This window comes from Tachysurus vachellii, chromosome 21, assembly GCF_030014155.1.
Source record: "Tachysurus vachellii isolate PV-2020 chromosome 21, HZAU_Pvac_v1, whole genome shotgun sequence".
Lineage (NCBI taxonomy): Eukaryota > Metazoa > Chordata > Actinopteri > Siluriformes > Bagridae > Tachysurus > Tachysurus vachellii.
In genome coordinates, this window is record NC_083480.1 from 10,796,135 (window position 1) to 10,813,442 (window position 17,308).

The window sequence follows — 17,308 nt, forward strand, 5'->3', positions numbered from 1 at the left end:
GCATGCTACTTTCTGCTTTACATTGGAGGAAAAATCTTCTATTCACAGAGTGCCTGTGTTTTTTGAAAGGTTCATGCTGTTTGTATTTTGTACCTTTTTTAAGCACACCTTTTTGTAGCTAGCCCCTTTCCTTATAGTAAGCGCCTCCTGTTGTTATTCAGGACCAGTGCACATCTTTAAAAAAAGTGATTTCATTTTTTAATGTCTGTTAGTTAATCTCCTGAATTACCATATCTGAGTCTTTAGTGATTAGCACGTTCGCCTCTCACCTCCAGGGTCGGGGTTCGATTCCCGCCTCCGCCTTGTGTGTGTGGAGTTTGCATGTTCTCCCCGTGCCTCGGGGGTTTCCTCCGGGTACTCCGGTTTCCTCCCCCGGTCCAAAGACATGCATGGTAGGTTGATTGGCATCTCTGGAAAATTGTCCGTAGTGTGTGAGTGAATGAGAGTGTGTGTGCCCTGTGATGGGTTGGCACATCAAGTGTATCCTACCTTGATGCCCGATGACGCCTGAGATAGGCACAGGCTCCCCGTGACCCGAGGTAGTTCTGATAAGCGGTAGTAGATGTGTGTGAGTGAGTGAGTGAGTGAGTCCTGACAAGTTACAGACACACTTGCCTGTAAAATATATATTTTAAAAAATTGTCATCCCAAACCATGAAACTTCCATCTCCTCCTTTCATTGACTTTTTACGCACTCTGGCTTTAGACTTTCCATAGTTCGAATGTTGAGTATTATGTTTTCCATGGAACAAAAAAATTTAATTTGAGAGTCCTGGTCTAAACCCATCCTGATCCTAAATCCTGAACTAAACACTAACACAGAGTAGAAGATAAGACTTTCATTTCTTATAGTACTTCAAAAATGACTACAATAGTTCTTTTATTGTTTTTGGAACAATGTTTAAACTTCTTTTATTCCAGCTTGCTAAAATGCTATAAAATCTTTCATTCTTTTTTTTTTCAAGATAGGTTTCTATTCATCAAGTGTTAACATTTAAAAATGCATGATGAGTGACACCACATAAGCACATAAAAATATACACTCTAAATGTCTAAATGTATTCACTAATCAGATCTTAATTCTCTCCTTTACTGTTTGTTGGGGAGTTGTGCACACATCAGATGGTATATTTAGAAATAGTTTCAGTTTGTTCTAACATCCTCCTGAATCCAGCATGAGGATTAAAAAGAGCTCAATGAGCATTAAAGATTTTTAGACAAGTAAGTTATATATGAATGAAATGTTCTTCACAGAGCCAGTCAGATCTGTCATTTTTCTTCTAGTGGTTACAGAAAGGAATTGGGGCAAGTCCTCTGAGACAAACCTCCCCCTCATGTAGGTAACTGTGGTCATATATTCCTTGAGTAAAATCCCAGATTACTCGCCAAATTGTTAAGTATGTTTTTTTTTTTTCCTTCTTCCTCAGTTTTATCCATTAAGTGGTCAAATGTTTTGTATTCTGATGTCTGCATCTCCACTAATCTAAATGAGGACCAAACTCTGGATGACTTCTGAACTGTTAAATCACCGTTTACTTTGAAATCCCTTACCCGACTTTCAGCTGCAGTTTTTTCTTCCTGCATTTTTCTTTTCTCATCCCTTATCTTTGTCTCACTCTCTCTTCCCCCCCACTTCCTCTGTCATACATACACTCAAAAAAATTCATGGAGCTGCATGACTGAAGAGCTGCTGGAGCTGCATCCTTAATCCAGAGCTCAGAGATCTGGACATCTAGGATGCCAGATGGCGTTCAGTGCATGCCAGGCTTAAAGCTTTCAATCAGACATCCAGCAGTTTATGGGAAAGCTGTGAAGGAAATTCTTTGTGGCTTTCCTTACAATGGTCGCAACCCTGTTCCCATTTGCTTGGTAGTGGCACACAACAGAGGTGGTAGTTGATATTCCTCATAGCCCTCTATGTGAAGCATGCACATGCCCAGAATGTGCAGCGTTTAATAGTTCCATTACCACAGGGTCCATTTCAGAAGAGGTGAGCTCCAGTACTACACTCTCTCATGCTTAATGGAATAATCAATGAAGGCCAGAAAGGCTGCGCAGGGATCAAGATAAGAGGTGACAAAGATGAGGGCAGGAAATGGGCTAGTCATTAATGTCTAAACACCATATTTATACCAGGATGCCCTAAATAACTTAAAATTACAGTTTCCAATTTCACCTCATCTCAGCTTAATTGATTTCCAGCTTTAATTCTGTTTTTGGATATACCAATTTTTTTTTATATAAAATGCTCCACGTTTCTTTTAACATCCATGTGAGAATGTGTTTACATTCCCTGTTTGCATCTGAAATTATTTTCTGTGTTTACTGTAGCTTGTAATGGATTTTGTTTTGCGTCATTGCACAACTCTTTTTCTATTTATGAAATATAAATAAATGATTGCTTACAGGCAACAAATTAATATAACAAATAAAATTAGTTCATAATATTTGAAGCCAGTAACAAATTTAAAGTGAGTTACTAACATCAATCTCATAATGTGAAATTTGTGAATTTTTCTGCTATAAGCTATATTTCTTCTGCCCATTAGTCTGATTTTCTTCAATGATGTTTTTTAGGTAATGATGTCCTTAGCACAGTAGTATCAGTAGCTACTACTAGTAGTAGTAGCACAACAATATTTTCTTGTGATTACTGCTTTCCAGAATACAATAGACTTTTCAAAAGAGCACTGCTCACAAAAAATACTTTAAGAGTTTAAGCGTGTTTAAGGTTTTCATGCCATTTCATAAGACTTAGACTGATTTTGACTAATTTTAAGCGATTAAGCTGCTCAATGAAGAAAATTCTAGAATCATAATGTGTGTTTTTTCACTTATTTTCATTGCATGTTTTTTTTTTGTTTTGTTTAGTTTGTGTGTTCACTTTTTGAAAATGCTTCATGAGATGTTCATGGAAAAGCTATTAAGCTAATGAAAAGTATAAAAGGCTTGTCTGAACTGAACTAAGTCTCTGTTTTTTCAGATACAATATCTTAAATACAAGGAAGCATTAAATTCAAGCAAAAGAAAATCATTGCTTTTAAAGATTGTGTTTTTATTCGTGCAAAAAGGGAAATTATTACTTTTGTAATGATTGAGTTCCAATTCTACTGAAAGAGACTTATCCCCACAATGTATTGATTTTAATTTCTATTTAATTAAATATGTGCTTAATAAAATAGAAATAGAAAATCCTATATTACTACTACAAAATTATGGAAAATAAGTAATCACTTTGATCCTCTAATTCTTTTGGTACATGTTACATTTACAAACTCGACCCTCAGCATCACTCTTGACTTGAATAGTAGTTTTGTGCTAAAATAATCACTGATTAATTCAGCAAAATTTGTCCTGTGGGCTAAATTTCTCTTTTTTTAATATCATTTTAAAATAGGTAACTTTGTTTATCTACGCAGGGTAGATTATTTAACTGCTGTTATTTAGACCAGTAGAGTCAGAGTCATATTGAATCTATAAGCTTTTTTCACATTTCACTTTCACTTTTTTATTTTCAGGCTGACTGTTTTTATAGCTGTTTTTTCCTTACTTGCAGGCAGAAAGCATTAAAAATATACATCTGTGTCATCAATGTTATTGGCAGAAAAAGCTAATTCTGGTCATAACCCTTTCCCCCCACCATCTCTTTTGCCTGTATTCAGACAGAATGACATCTGACAGGTTTTCCAAGACAGACACAAATATAACATTTCTACATCATGTTGTTTCATGCAGCTCTGTTTCTCTGGAAACTTGTTTGTACCCGACAGGGACATGGTCATGCACAGTGCATGTGTGAGCAAAGGAAAGGCTCATTTGCAGACTAGTGTAGACAGTTCCAGGCACAGCATTTTACACTGGTGGACTCCTGAGGTGCCGTCAGTATATCAGCTGTCGAAAATGTCTTTAATAGAAATTTGACTGTTTTGATTGTCTGTATAGGGGGCACCTCACACCTCCAGGGTCGGGGTTCAATTTCCGCCTCTGCCTTGTGTGTGTGGAGTTTGCATGTTCTCCCCGTGCCTCGGGGGTTTCCTCTGGGGTACACCGGTTTCCTCCTCCGGTCCAAAGACATGCATGGTAGGTTGATTGGCGTCTCTGGAAAAATTGTCCGTAGTGTGTGATTGCGTGAGTGAATGAGAGTGTGTGTGTGTGCCCTGCGATGGGTTGGCACTCCGTCCAGGGTGTATCCTGCCTTGATGCCCAATGATGCCTGAGATAGGCACAGGCTCCCCGTGACCCGAGGTAGTTCGGATAAGCGGTAGAAGATGAATGAATGAATGATTGTCTGTATACTATAATGACTGTATTAGAGTGGCTGATTTTGATGACAGTGACTTTTTTTTTTCAACTTTGTATTAGAGTAACAGGGTGATGATGGTTTTAATGTGTGGGTTTTTGCGCTTGTGTCCTTTTCTTTGTCTTTGTGTATATCCTTTTAGCTTGACAGCAGTTTATTTATATGCATTCCCGCTGACAAGTTCAGGATATGCTCTGTATTGTTGCTGGCTCTGAGTCAAACACATCAGCATTTACCGACCTTATACCAGGCTGCAGGGAATGCACTTCAAGCTCTGAAAATAGAGAAACAAAGTGACCTTATGTCAGTCTTTTTTATTAATTTTATTTCATTTTTAAGAGCAAGTGACTGGTAGAGCCGCAGCTGTATGCAAATCACTGTACAAAAATGTTAATCTTCACAGCCAGTTGCTGTACCAAAGGCTGTTTGAAGTGTAAGAATTCGATTTCTTCTAGTGTTATTTTAAGCATTGCATGCCTTTGCACTTGACCTTGTATTACAACTATGCTCCTTTTAAACTGTTAACGTTTCCCTTGACCAACAATTTGAAATGTTTGCTGAGCTGAATGTGAGGTTAAGTAGGACTGTATGTGTAGACACTTATGTTATATACATATATATTAACCAGCATATATGAATTATAAAAGTAGTGTTTCTTTCAGCATCTATAATTGTTTGTGTAGTTTCCAGCCATGCCAAGACAGAAATCACTGAATTAGTGATTAGTGCATTATTTAGTCTAATGACTTGTCTGTTTGTTCAAAGTATTTTCTAAATTGCATAATTCATTTTGATTAAGGAAATACAATTAACAAATATAAACAAATGAACTACAAAACAACAAACAAATGAGTCTCTAAAGCCAAGCAGCATTTTTCTTAGAATACTATTATAGTTTGTAAGGAATACATTATAAACACTTGAAATGTTCCAGTAAGTGCACAATGTTTTCATTTATAATTTAAACACTCGTAAAATAAAGATTTTAATCCATACTATCATTTATTTCTTCATTCCGTAATCGTTTTCATTCCTGCATTCATTTATTTAATTCCCTAATATATTCATTTGTTTTATTCATAAAGCATCACTGAAAGGACCATGATGCTTCTCTATGTTTCGTTTGCTGATATTACTGACCTAGTGTAAGATATGTATTTTCAGTAGACATACATTTGCAAGCATATTACTACACAATTTCAAACTCTTCTATTCTTCACCTTAGTATGAACCTGAAAATGAGTCACAGAAAAAAAAAATTACATATCTAGTAAAAATCTGTTTGTGGAATGTGGAGTCATACTTCAGCTGGTGAATTAGACCTGAACGTAGCTGAACCCAGCTGTAAGCCCTGTGTGCAGCCTCTAAATGACACATAAGAAAAGCTAGTGATATGACCCTCTGTCCCCCTGCAGTGTGTTCCTGGCAGAGCAGTTTGAGCTCCTCCAGCCTCATCTGGACACCATGATGCCTCCAGCCAAGAAACCTTTCCTGCAGCAGTTCTACTCCCAGGTCAGCCACCCTCAGCTCTATTTATGGGCTTGCCCTTTTCTGTCCCCCTCATCAAAAACCTTTCAATTGTCTCAAGGTTGCCTTTCAACCTTTCAAAGGTGTACCTGGCTGGGTGATGTGGGGCCAGTGGTGGTGCCTCAGTGCGTGGTGACGAGGCATGTTATCAGAGCTTTGAGTTGCTACCGCTAAGTCTTGCTCTTATTCTTCCTTTCCACTTTGATGATAAATATAGCAATGATTTTCTGGAAGCAGTTTTAGTTTAGCCCTTAACAAAATGATCTTCATAACCTCACTATGTAGCATCATTTCACCAACCTATTGCTGAAATTCACGATTTTTATTGCTTGTGTGCTTGTGTATGTGCTTCTGCTCTTTGTATTCCAATGTCTTCACATATAGTACAAAAGACTGCATATTACAGTTTTATTTATAAACAATAACATTTAAAAATATATTTAAATAAGAACTTCTTCTTCTTTCGGCTTTTCCCTTCAGGGGTCGCCACAGCGAATCATCTCTCTCCATCTAACCCTATCTTCTGCATCCTCAACACTTGCACCCACTAGCTTCAAATCCTCATTAATTACATCCATATACCTCCTCTTTGGCCTTCCTCTTTGCCTCCTGCCTGGCAGCTCCATGTCCAACATTCTTCTACCAATATACTCACTCTCCCTCCTCTGAACATGTCCAAACCATCTTAATCTCGCCTCCCTAACTTTGTCCCCCAAACGTCCAACATGGGCTGTCCCTCTGATGTACTCGTTCCTTATTTCTTATTTCTTACATATTTCTTAGTTCTTATTTAAATAAGAACAAATGTGAATAAATATTATAGATTAGTTACAGAGTTGACACACTGTGGTTTAGCCAAAGTATTTACTGTTTTTGACTTTTTGGGACGAAGATAAGGAAAACATGTTTTTACGCTTTTTCAGCTAAAATAGTGCTCAGAATTAATACAAATAAAATTCACCCACCAGGAAAGCCAGTTCTCCGAAAAGAAAAGGATGTGTGATTTAGAAGATACCTTTTCAGTTACTTTCACTTATCACTGGTTTTATTGCAGTAAACTTTGACCGGTAAAGTGAGCCTATAAATAGTATGAGTGGGCTGTTTTATTTATTCATAATTTGTATAAGCTGCTTATTATTTAGTGCTGCTCACACCAGATATTAGCCTCCGTGCTTTCGTGTTGTTTACCTCATGTGTAACTCATTAACCTCAGCTCTCTGTTATCCAGATGTAGTGAATCTGTATGCAAACTTATAAAGTGTCCAAGATTGTGTCAGAACCTGATTGATCGCCAGCTATTTCATAATTACTTCATGCTCTCGCCTATGAAATGAACAATTCAGTTTACACTTTATGTAACTGTCTCCTTAGCACACGTCTAATTTCATAGTCACTGGTGATTTTTCTGTGGAAAGTCATTTATATCGCTGGTGTGTATGTGTGGTTGTATTGAATACTGTGCTCTCCTGCAGACGGTGTCCACAGCCAGCGAGCTTCGCAAGCCCACTTACTGGATAGTGGCAGCTAAAGCCATTGATTATGAGCAGATGCTGCTGCTGATGGCAGGAGTGAAATGGGACATTAAAGAGATAATGTCACAGCACAACGTCTATGTGGATGTGCTTTTAAAGGTAATGTGTTGTGTGGTGCTGAATGGGTTTTATGTGACTTGATGAGTACATTGTCTTACTTTCTCACAGCCAGAACCCATTTCTTCATTTTCAGACATAATCACAAGGGTCATGGACAGGTTAAAGCCGCTTTGTTAAAGGTTATGTGTAACCGAGTAAAAACGAAACAAAATCTTGTCTGTTTCCTGTAATTATTCATGACAAGATTAATTTACACAGTAGCTTACTGTGAATCATCACAATTGTGTCGTGATTGAAAGCAGAAAGGTATGAGAAGGATTTGCATAAACTAATTGGTTTGTTTTTAATAAACCACAAAACCAAATGTCACCACTTATAGAGCAGCTGACATCAATAGAAGCATGTTTAGATTTACTGGTGCTTATACACAAGATGTCGATTCTTTTTTTTTTTTTCTCTCTTTGTTTTTGTTTTTTCTGAAAAACCCATCGGATGTTGCTTTGGCTGAATTCAGTAAACAATGTACGTTGAAGTCTCTGCTTTAAGAAAACATACAGAAATGTTTTTATTTAGGCTGGGTCTTAACCTTTCCATGGCTTTCTTCCTACAGTGACCACTTTTGGAAATCATTTCAGCTCGTAATATAATACCTGCTGTGTAAACGTCTGTGATGATCCTGTTCGGTCATGTCATCAAAACAGAGTAGAGCCCTTACACATGCTGTATAGCTGACAGAGATTTTAAATGTTTTTGAGCTAATAAGATAAAATACTAAGAAGAAATATAGTAAAAACAGAACTGATTGAATTAATCGGGATTATATGCCCAGCAGTGTTGAGATAAACGGAGATCAGTGGAATACAGTACAAAGACAACAAAAAGACTCCAGTTTGTCAAATGTCATGAATGACCTTTACCACAGGAAGAAAAGGGAAATATTTCGGATCAGGAAGTAAAACTTCAGAACCATCAGGAGTAGAAAATGTTTTTGTTATGTATGTGTTATTCACACAGAGAAAGAAACTGGGGATCTGGTCAATGTACGCGCGTTCAGTATTATATTATTTTTCCCCCCTTGTTTTCCTGCTGTGCTAAAATATAAGATACTGGAGCACTGATTATAGGATTACTGAACATTCTCAAGTACTTGTTTTTACTGCACACAAAGGTAAAGGTCAAATACTTATTAATCCAAATTACATTTTATCATGGATAGAATCGACTTGGAAGCACATGTCAGCTATTCTACAGCCTTTTTTTACTTCAGTCAATTCAGGGTTTTTTTCTTGATTACTCTACAACATTATTATTCTATTTCAAGATATGTTAAAATTGGAGCATTTTACGCATAAGTACATTTTGCATGATTAAAATACCCTTAAAATGCAGCATCTGGAGAATCCTGGTGATTGTCCTTCTTTACCGTTCGTTACTTGCTATTTTAAAATGGCACATAATGATCCATTCAGTACATCAAGTATTAATGGCAAGATTTAACATATACTACTTGCTAAACTGCAGTAATGTAAAGTAACATACATAAGATTTATGGACCAGATTGTTGAATGAAGAGCAACATATTGCCCAAACATTTAAGTATTAACTGTATCATTTGATTTCACATTAAACCCCAACCCCATCTACCCACCAGGAATAGAGTTGCTCCATATGAACTGATATTTGCGTATAACTGGCACTCAGCAGAGGGTTAAAAATGATTACAGCAAGAAGATATACAAGTCTTATTATTATTATTATTATTATTATTATTATTATTATTATTTCTATTATGTTATTATCGTTATTGTTAAAATGTTCTTACTTACTTGTTACTCTTTTTAGACATTTTAATATTAGTTAAATTAATTAAAACAATGTTTAAAAAACAAAAAACTGAAAGTGAAATTGTAATTTAGATGAAGTCTCTGTCTTTAGTTTTTACTGTTTTTTTTTTCCGGCCATGATTTCAGTGCCTTTGAAATGGATCTAGATTTAAAGGTCACAGAGATCAATTATTTGACAGATCAGAACTTTCAGAGTTTCAGAAAGGTAAATTTGTAAAAGCATGCAATATTTATTTAATTCATTAACCTGGATGGATTTTTGGATCAGCAGGTAGTAGGTCATTTGCATGGCTGTAGCATATATCAGGATGGAGATCTACATACAACAGATGGAGTTTGACAACTGAAATTATAAACAAAGCTTATTTGCAAATATTTATATTTATGTACCCTTTAGTAAATTTGCATATGTCCTCAAACATACACCGGGGGTTCTGCTGCAGATTCCTTTAACTTTTAAATTAATTCCATTTACACCCATAGTGCAGAAATTCAGTCACTGTCCACTTTAATAGGAAAATCTGTACACTTACACATTCGTGCAGTTGCCTACTTAGCCAATGGTAGCAGCAGTAGCACGATGCATAAAATAGAGATACAGATCAAGAGCTTCAGTTAATGATCAAACCTCAAAAAAAGTGATCTTTGACTTTAACCTTGGCATGGTTACTGGTGCCAGATGGTTCCAGTCTTGTTAATACGAGAGGACAGAGGAAAACGGCCAGATTGGTTTGAGCTGCCAGGAAGGATATAGTAGCTTGTAACTCATAAAAGCACTCATACCAGCCGTGTTGAGCAGAAAAGCATCTCAGCTTACACACATAATTAGTTTTATATATAGTATTTATACACCTATTTAATAAGCACTACTTATTTTCATTTAACTGATCAATACAATAGGATAATGGCTGTATGAACTCAATATTGAAAATAACTTTAACATCTCTAGTTATCTAGAAGTGTCTTTAGTTAAGGGACCAGTTGTGTTCAGGTGATGTGTGCATGAGTTTACAAATCTAATATCAGCAAGTATTAGATTATAGTCTGTGTTCCATGAATAAACCTCTTAGATTTTTTTAATGGCTAATAATGATTAAACCTTAATACTCAAAATAATGTCTTGTTCAATATATTAACTGTAATGTGATAAATATGGTAATAGTGTGATGTTTTTACACCACTATAAACCACTTTTACACCACAACATTTTAAGATATACAGAATGTCTCACAGAAAGAAACAGGTGTATAGGATTTTGTTGTCACTTCAAATGCCAAGACAGAGAGAGAGACTGAAGCTGAAACAATATCTCTCTGAGTAATAGTAAAGCATAAAGCTTTACTGCATTACAGAGGACGCTGCATGGTTTATATGACAGAACCTGACTGTACATTACAACAGAAATAAAGAGGACATGATCTCTCATGCTAGAAAAATGATTTAATATTGTGGGCAGAATAGCAAAGTCATTGATTTCTTCTGCTGATTCAGTATAACAGTGCATATCATTGAAATCCAGAAATGAATCAAGTTTGAATCCACAGGACAGATGGAAGTTGTTAAACAGCAGATAAAGGTTGCAGTGATGGAAATTTGTCTGAGTACTCTGTTTCTGTGTTATAGGAATTTGAGGAGTTCAATAAAAGGCTTGGTGATGTTTCCAAACAAGTGCAGATCCCCCTACCTGTTTCAAACGTCCTCTGGGAGCACTGTATCCGTCTGGCTAACCGAACACTAGTGGAGGGGTGAGTAGTCACATCTACCCTGACAACAGGAATATGGAGGCATCTACAGCACTAAGCTGTTTTATCACTGTAATGTTAATTTTTTTTCTGGTCAAATCAGTTTGACTACCAAGTCAGTAGTGCTAAATGCAGTTAGTCAAAGGTTTATGTAATTGGTCTGATTCTAACATGTTTCTATAAGACTATGCTAGAGATATATTGGTGATTCACCAGTACAGACTTGTATGGTGGATGCTCACATGTAATGTAACTCTCTAAAAGTATTTATTTTAAAAGGCTTCCTCCAAGACAAACTCTTGTCAGAAATTATTTTGTACATCTTCTACATACATGAGCTCACAAACACCCATTATTGACTATTGTTTCTGTTATTGACAAGGCAAAGTGGGCCTGCTATCCCTCCAACACCCGACTTTCAGGGAAGATTTTCATGTCAGAGTAACACAACAAGCAATATTTTTAGTCTTATCTTCCTCACAAAAGAGAAAGAAAGGCCAGTGAGAGAATGATTGCTGTCTTTGTTATACCATCTATATACTAGAAAATACTGAGAGGGGAAAAGGCCTGTTGCTGAATTTAATTATCTCTTGTTTGTAAAGTAAAGCGTATACCGTTTCACCTGTGGAACCTTTTATTTACTGTATAGATACACTGTCTTTAAGTGGTGGAAAGGTTTGAGCTGCTGCATTCATCTAGATTTTGATTCAGCATTTTCTTTTCAGGTGATGTTTGTGTCTTAGTATGAGGCGCTTGCCCTTTGGGTGTTTTTTTTGTAAATGCTATTTCAGACTTTGCCTGCCTCTGGAGCAGTGATGAATGTAAAACATCTACTATATTCCCCCTCTCCTATCTCTCAGACAGCTTCTTTTGTAATTGCTATTTATATATAAATAATGAAATTTATTTATATATAAATATATATAAATATATATAAATATATATATATATATATATATATATATATATATATATATATATATATATATATATATATATATATATATATATTTTAAGCATCTACTTGTCAAAGACACACCCTGTTTTTATGCCCAATGAGTGGTTCGGCAACTGGGGCAATAACAAGCTACACACTCCTCAACACTTTACACTTTTTTTATATCTAAATTACTTAAAATTGTAGGTTGTAGAGAGGTAAGAATCAAAATAAAGCATTTACCACAGTAAAACGTTCCCACTACATTATTGATGTGTATTGACAATTGGTCTTTGAATCCATATGTCAAGCTGGATAAAAACTAGGTTTATGTTTATATCATGTATATACATGTATACGCATTCATGATGCCCTTTGGCACCAATATTTAGAGACCGGTATGACTATTTCATTTCCTCTAGAGGAAGAAATCTTATTTGGTTCCATTTGCTTTACTTATGGTTTGGTCTTCCCCAGTAGAGAGGATGGATTACACCAAATGCACATCTCACCTAATTTCTCTCCATATTTTTTCAGATGGAATTGACATTTTTGTCATTTGGTGGATTTCCTTATCGAGAGCAGCTTTAAGAAGTGGATAAACTTCTAAATGATATTTTTAAATAAAGTACTTTTGTCTTAAAGCAGCTGTATTGTTTAAGATCCAAATATTTTACAGATGATTGTCATTTATCAACATTAACAAGAAAATCCAAAGAAAATCAGCTTTTGTTAAAGAACATTAGCATGTAAAGAACATTTTTAGCTCTGTTTGACTTACAGAGTCATTTACACTATTCTTATCTCAAAGATTGATGAATAAGGCCCAATGAGAGCATGGAGAGGGGAAGAACTGCATAGTTTCCTGAGGAAATGAAAAGCATAAAAATGAATAATTGGAAGCTCGGTGTGTCTTCCTGTGGTCTGTTATGTTGGAATGTTTGGGCCAAAGTTTGCTTCAAGCTTCTTGCGCTCAAATTTGCTTCACCCAAGCATAATTGAATTGGCTCCGGTTCTGAATTAATTGTGTTTTATCCACCATTTTGTACACAGCACATTCCAAAAAGTGCACAAGTATTATTTTTGGGGGGGCTAGGAGGGAGGGGGTTAACTGAGGAAAGTGCAGGAGACCCACATAGCTTTGTATATTTTATTTTAGTACTTTGTTTTTTGAGTGTTTTTATCCATCTGTCTACAACAGACCTGCTGTCTTGGTGTGTATCTCTGCAATAATTCCCAGGCAGCTGTTCTGCTCCATTGACAGCTTTAACCACTGTTCACTGTCCACTGAGTCTGTGTGTCTTTCTGTATCTGAGAGGACTCGTGCTTATTTACTTTCTCAGCAAATCCACACAGCTGCCCACTGACAGGATGTAGAGATATGAGAAGTAAAGAACTTGTACTTGGTATGTTTCATTCTAGCATTGTGTGACAGTCCACAGGTATAGTGCACCTTGGAAATTACACTAGCTATCAGATGGTTTTAACCTACCAGGCTCTGTGTGTGCGTGTGTGCGTGCGTGCGTGTGCGTGTGCGTGCGTGTGCGTGCGTGTGTGTGTGTGTGTGTTTGTGTGCGTGTGCATGCTTTGTGAGGAAGCACTACACATTTTTAGTAACATATGGACTACAGAAATACTTTGTTTTGTTTGAACCCTTCTGGTGTCTGTTACTCAATCTCATTGTGATCTTGAATCTTAATATTTACAGACCAGAGAAGCTCACATTTACAAACATGGTATGATTAAATGTCCACAAGCAGTAGTCAAACGTTGCTTTGTGGCTCTCCTGCAAGTGTTGCACTTTAAATACAGTTCAGATGACATGAAACCTATTCTCAGATACAAACATTCCATCACAACCCACTGAGAATATGATACTTTTTGTTTACTGTTTTGCCAAAGATCTTCATGTTTGTATGAATCGTAGAAATTTTGCAGCTCTAAGTATGTTCACAAAGAGAATTTCAAGCATTTTTTAGCTTTTGTGTGGACTTTTCTAGTTAAGATGTTTTTAACTGATGACATTGTTTGTCCTATTTTCCTGTAAAAAGTGCTGTAACTTTTATTACTTATCTAAAGCTGTTTAAATGTTTTTAGTTTTTAAAGCAGATAGACCATTTTGCCTAAAAACATTGCTCATTCACTACAGCATTTGTAAAAAAATAAAATTTACCATTAGTAAATTCTGCCAAGCAAATTCGTATTTGCTGGACTCAGTGTTAGTCTAATTTGTTATTATATAAGTATAAAACTATTGATATTTTCCACCCCTGTCAATATGTAAAGTAATCTAATGAATTTCGGTATAAAATCCCTAGTTTGTTTTTGTGTTAGATATTTTTTTACACACAGGTTTTTTTGTTCCAGATATTCACATTTTGAAGTGAGAATGTTAAAGCGTCAAGTTTACTATCAACATTTTCTCTCTCTCTGGGGATTTTAGTAAAATGTGCATTACTTGTCACTATGAAAATGTTAACAGGTTAATAAATGAATTGAGTTGTCCAGTATGTGTGTGTGAAGCTCACAATTCTCTCTTCTGATATCTGGCAGCTATGCTAATGTGAAAAAATGCAGTAACGAGGGCCGAGCACTGATGCAGCTAGACTTCCAGCAGTTCCTCATGAAGCTGGAGAAGCTCACCGACCTCAGACCTATCCCAGATAAGGAGTTTGTCGAGACCTACATTAAAGCCTATTACTTGACTGAGAATGACATGGAGCAGTTTATTAAGAACCACAGGGTAAGCACAGTTTCTTTTTTTAATTCCAACTGTGTGTGTGTGTGTGTGTGAGAGAGATGTTTTGGACTGAAGATTTTTTTATAATTAGATTAGCAGGAATATTATGTATGTGTGTTTTTATAAATGGCCAGTGTGGATTCTTCGTCAGCATTCATTCAGGATCGTTGGTTTGTGGTCTGACAGTAGAATCCCACACTAATAACCAGACTTTAATTCTTCTATGTGAGATATTTCATGTCATGCACAGAAAAAGTGTAGTGAATATTTTTAAATAATGCTAAAATTGTAACATGAAACGTGTAGTGAATTCCAGGGTTGGGTGCAGATCATTTTCATGCATCAATATAGCAAACTGTAGTACCTGGAAATGTTGGCACTTAGCATTAGAAAGAAAACTCTTACACAAACTACAGAAGTAATTTCATATTTACATATGATAATTCATAATCATATTCATTCAATTCAAGTTTATTTGTATAGCGCTTTTTACAATGGACATTGTCTCAAAGCAGCTTTACAGAACATAAACATAGAACAGAAGGTAAACATAAGGAGAAGTATAAAGAATTAATATACAGTAATAAAAATTCAAGATATATATAGTTCAGTGTGTATGTATGTAAGTATATGTATTTATCCCCAATGAGCAAGTCTGAGGTGACGCAGGCAGCAGAGGCAAGGGAAAACTCTCTAGAATGGAAGGAAGAAACCTTGAGAGGAACCAGACTCAAAGGGGAGCCCATCCTCATATGGGTGACACTAGAGGGTGTGATTACAAATATACAGTCAAACAAATGCTGTATTGGTGTAAGGATCACATGGAGTTCAGATCTCCTCTTAGTATCACAGAGTCCAACTGGAGCTGTTAGATCTGTAGATGTCTCAGGATTCTCAGAGTCGGGATCATCTCAGTGGAGGTCCGAGATCTTCATCGCACGGAAGACGATCGGAGCTGGTACAATTTCTGGATGCCTCGGGATGGGTGAAAAGAGAGAAACAGTGGAGAGGGATTAACGTATCTGCTGTTCATAAAAATGTGCAAGTCTAATTAATAGTGCACAAGATTATGGGATGTGTTATATGTATGCCTAACTAAAGAGATGAGATTTTAATCTGCTTTTGAACTGGGAAAGTGTGTCTGAGCCCCGAACACTATCAGGAAGACTATTCCAGAGTTTGGGAGCTAAATAAGAAAACGCTCTACTACCTTTAGTGGACTTAGATATTCTGGGAACTACCATAACTAACTATTCATAATTATATCCAGCTTATGAATCACTAATTGTGGTTGTCAAAACCTGAAAAGCATTGAGTTTGAGTTAAAAACAGCATATAATTGCAGAATTTATGTAAAGTTTTCTCTGTCTTGTGAGTAAAGGTCTTCACCACTGTGAAGTGTATTTGTTCTTTCATGCTGTGTTTGTGTTTGAGCAGGAATACTCCATGAAGCAGCTGGCCAACCTGGTCAACGTCTGCCTCGGCTCCCACATCAACAAAAAGGCCAGGCAGAAACTCCTGGCAGCTATTGATGACATTGACCGTCCAAAAAGATAAATGAAAGCAGGCCACCCAGGTTGAAAGCATGATCACAATGGAAATCTGCTACAACTACAGAGTATGCAGTATTTCACTTCTGACATACGTTTGCTGCCTCTGTACATTTCTGTGTGTATGTTCTTTAATGTTACGGTACATCAATGTACATCACTTGTTCATCGGTTTGTTGAGTGTGTTAAAGAGTGAGACATGACATGTAGGGAACTCCTGGACAGTTCACAAATCTTTTCCAACAGTAATATGCTTTAATATGAAAAATTTCTGAAAACTGAAACACTCCATCTATAGATGTTGGTCTAATCTTTCAAATACGCTACATGGACATTTTAGAACAGGTAATGAAGCATTTCATCTGCTAAATGGGACAAAATTGAGGTTTTCATCATGTGGTGTCATGACTCATGTCTGTTTAATCCTGTTACACCAAGTTGTATGTTCTTTGCTTGTTCATTTTAAAAAATATTGATTTTATTATTTATACCAATTGAACATGATTGGTAGATTGACATTTAGAATTTTTTTTCATTAAATATGTATTTTGGGGAAAAAAAAAACATTTGGTTGAATGACTTAGCGTACGATTTGTGACATATAGTTTATATTGTACATGTGAATGTCAAAGCACCATCATATTTATTCCAGCTACTGGGTGTTACAGCGTTCATAAAAACAACGTCAAAGCATAAAATCTAAAACGAGTTAGTGTGTAATTGTCTGAACCAGAATATTACTTTATGTACATTATTACTTTACTGTAACAATATGAAACCCAAGGCCCTAAAATAAATACACTAACATTCTGAATGAGTGCTTGTGCAAGTCTGTAATTTTGTTAAATTATGTTAATTTTTTTGTGTCTAGTGTGGAGCCTGTGACTGAATGTTTTTTTTCTGCTTTTCACCGGTGTGTCTAGTGACCTGTTTTTAACTTGCTCATTTTTCCTAATCTTTCACATAATCACATTTGGAGGTTGCTGAGAGGGGACATAGGAAATAATCAATTAGGCCTGTGTGTCATTGTGTACCAAATCCAGTCAGGAAACCCTGCTGGACTTCAAAGGCTTTAC

The 17,308-nt window shown here is 36.2% G+C and overlaps 1 protein-coding gene across 1 annotated transcript in view; it reads left to right on the forward strand.

Moving 5' to 3' along the window:
- The window catches only part of vps50 (VPS50 EARP/GARPII complex subunit), a 127,345-nt gene extending 110,299 nt beyond the window's left edge, over positions 1 to 17,046 (forward strand). The window contains exons 24-28 of the mRNA XM_060897438.1: positions 5,716 to 5,812; positions 7,300 to 7,458; positions 10,887 to 11,008; positions 14,496 to 14,685; positions 16,120 to 17,046. Of these exons, the coding sequence (XP_060753421.1) occupies positions 5,716 to 5,812; positions 7,300 to 7,458; positions 10,887 to 11,008; positions 14,496 to 14,685; positions 16,120 to 16,239 (688 nt within the window). The 3' untranslated portion in view covers positions 16,240 to 17,046. The remainder of the gene's footprint in view (positions 1 to 5,715; positions 5,813 to 7,299; positions 7,459 to 10,886; positions 11,009 to 14,495; positions 14,686 to 16,119) is intronic.
- Positions 17,047 to 17,308: the final 262 nt, after the last annotated feature.